At 34.5% G+C, this 2,456-nt stretch overlaps 1 protein-coding gene across 1 annotated transcript; it reads right to left on the bottom strand.

Moving 5' to 3' along the window:
• Positions 1-566: 566 nt before the first annotated feature.
• Positions 567-2,180, bottom strand: LOC132164437 (alpha carbonic anhydrase 7-like). Its single transcript, XM_088519053.1, has 6 exons — positions 2,080-2,180; positions 1,786-2,003; positions 1,479-1,688; positions 1,146-1,313; positions 980-1,033; positions 567-841 (listed from the first exon to the last, which is right to left on the bottom strand). The coding sequence occupies exons 1-6, from the start codon at positions 2,159-2,161 to the stop codon at positions 755-757; spliced, it is 819 nt and encodes a 272-aa protein (XP_088375179.1). The 5' UTR covers positions 2,162-2,180; the 3' UTR covers positions 567-754.
• Positions 2,181-2,456: the final 276 nt, after the last annotated feature.

Genomic DNA, 2,456 nt, shown 5'->3' with positions numbered 1-2,456 from the left:
TATAGAATCATCAAGTACATATAGTAAGTACATGGCCATTATACCTCACGTACTGGTGTACCATATGATACGATGTATCTTATCAATTAATTATTAAGTCAGTTACTAAGTTATAAAAAAGTAGGCATGATCATAGCATACGCTTGCTCGGTCAACTAACATACCGTACGTTTTTAAGGAAAGCAGTCGTAAGTGTTTACTTACCTCGTACGCTCGCTCAAGTCGTCCGACATTTCGAATCTCTACTATAACAAAACATGATTCTCATTATACGCAGTGCTAGAGGGTTCAATCTAATGCCTTGTTCATGGAAGTTAGATGAGGGGTAGATGGCAAGCTCTTTTCCCAACTACCTTTCTTTTGCTCTTCAATCTTCACGCATCTATAAATTAGGGTTTTTTTTTTTTTTTTTTTTTTTAACTGGGATATTCGGGACTTTGTTCCAACTAGATGCCGGAGACACCGTAAAAAGCAACATCTCTTAGCAACAAAAAAAAAAAAAACTTAAGAATAACTAAATAAATTTATTTATTTTAGTATATGAATACCGGAATACAAAAGGACACAGTATCCTCTATCAAACCATCACCATGTCCCTACAAGTTAATTAGCTATAAAGGAACTATAGATTATGACTGAAAAGTTTATATAATAGGTAATAATTAGGGCCTAAATGGTTCAACCCTCAACATATTTCTCCCACTTCTAAAAGCATGTAATATATGTTGAGTGATTGCTGTAAAATCATAAGATTTTAATCCTCTTTGCCTTTACTTGGTCTATAGAGATACACTGAGCGCCTGTTTATTGGTTGTAGTGGTCTTGCATTAGTATTTGAATCCTGAAAAAAAAAATAAATAAATAAATAAAAAAGAATAATCAGCCAGCATAAAGAAAAAAAGAAAAAAAAACCCTACACAGCTGCATGCATGTTTCATATATATATGCATATGGGAATGTTCAATATATAGCTACTCACATCATGAACGGCCACACGAAGCAACTTGATTTGTTCTAGTGAAACAGTCCTCACCTGATGCATCATGAGTTAATTAATATAAATTAATTGCAATTTTAGTTTTTTTTTAAAAAAAAAGAAAATTGTTAATTAGTTGAAATATTGAAGGGATTGGAAGCAAAATTACCTTTTTGACAATAGTCCACACAACATTTTGAGTACATGGGGGAGTTGTGAGGGAGCCAATATATCTGTAATACTTCCTACTCTCTATCTTTATATTCTTTGGGTTCACAATACCCGCCGCACTCACTGCTTCTCTGGTATAGGTAATGGCTGCTAAATGATCCGTCAACTATATATTCAAAAGCACAACACCCATGAAAGAGAGAAAGAAAGGCGAAAGGAAAAAAATAAATAATAAAAATAAAATAAAAGATATGTGTTTGGTGTGATTCTCTTGTACAACGGGTTTCAGAAAAAAAAAAAAAAAAAAAGGTCAACACAAGAAAATACTTACCGATGATAAGAAAGAATCAGGGCGGCCAAGCTTGTAAATGATTCCAACAACAGCAATCTTTCCATCTGAGCTCTCATGAACCATGTGAGCCTCCATATCAAATCTCTGGCCATCGATTGTATGTTCAGAAGGGGAGTGCCAGTGGCACTGTTTCAGTTCATATTGGGTTCCATTTATTTCAATATATCCTGCATAACCTTCCCATTTCAGCTGCACAAATCATTCAAAAAAGAAAGGTTAGTTTTTTTTTTTGTTTTTTAGAAAGATTTATTAATTTATAGCTCGATCTCCCTCTCCTTTTGCTTACCATCATGTCATGGCCCCTGTTGGTAATAGTTGCATTGGAGGGATTGTAACTCCTCTTAAGTCTCCCTAAATGGGAAACTACTTCAACTCTCTCATGCAACAAATCAATTGGAGATTGCATTGATCCATTTTTACACATGCTCCATTCTGGGTGAAGCTCTCCCCAATGAGCTGGTCCCTTTCCGCTTTTTTCATCATAATCAAATTCTCTCTCATCATCTGCACCATTAATAAGATTTTAAGGATGAAAAAAAATGGAAAAAAAAGAAACACAAATAAAAAGTTAATTACGAACCAACTTCTTGAGATGTTGAATTGAGAACAAGAAGAAGAAAGAAACTGCAAAACAAGAAATGGGTAATTCCCAGCTTCATCATTTTGTTTTTGGGCTTTCGAATGTTTGAAGTGTTGTGGGGGGAGAGGGTTGAGCACTTTGGCTCCTTATATAGAAGCATGTACCATCTCTGAATCTCTCTCTGTAATATGAATATAGAAAACGTGGTTTGACTTTCAATATGTTATTTGTCTTACTTTGTCGCTCAATTGACGTAGAGTCCTTTTGATTTCAGCTAACATGTTTGAATTACATAGTGAGAGAGAGCGAGAGAAGAAGACGAAGTTGTCTTCCATGATGTTCTTTTTACCATTAATGTTTAAAAAGTGTTCAAAAGA

The sequence above is a fragment of the Corylus avellana genome, chromosome 8, assembly GCF_965113065.1.
Source record: "Corylus avellana chromosome 8, dhCorAvel1.hap1.2, whole genome shotgun sequence".
In the NCBI taxonomy this organism is placed as follows: Eukaryota; Viridiplantae; Streptophyta; class Magnoliopsida; order Fagales; family Betulaceae; genus Corylus; species Corylus avellana.
Note: the sequence above shows the minus strand (reverse complement) of the source record. Positions and strands in the feature narration are given on the sequence as shown.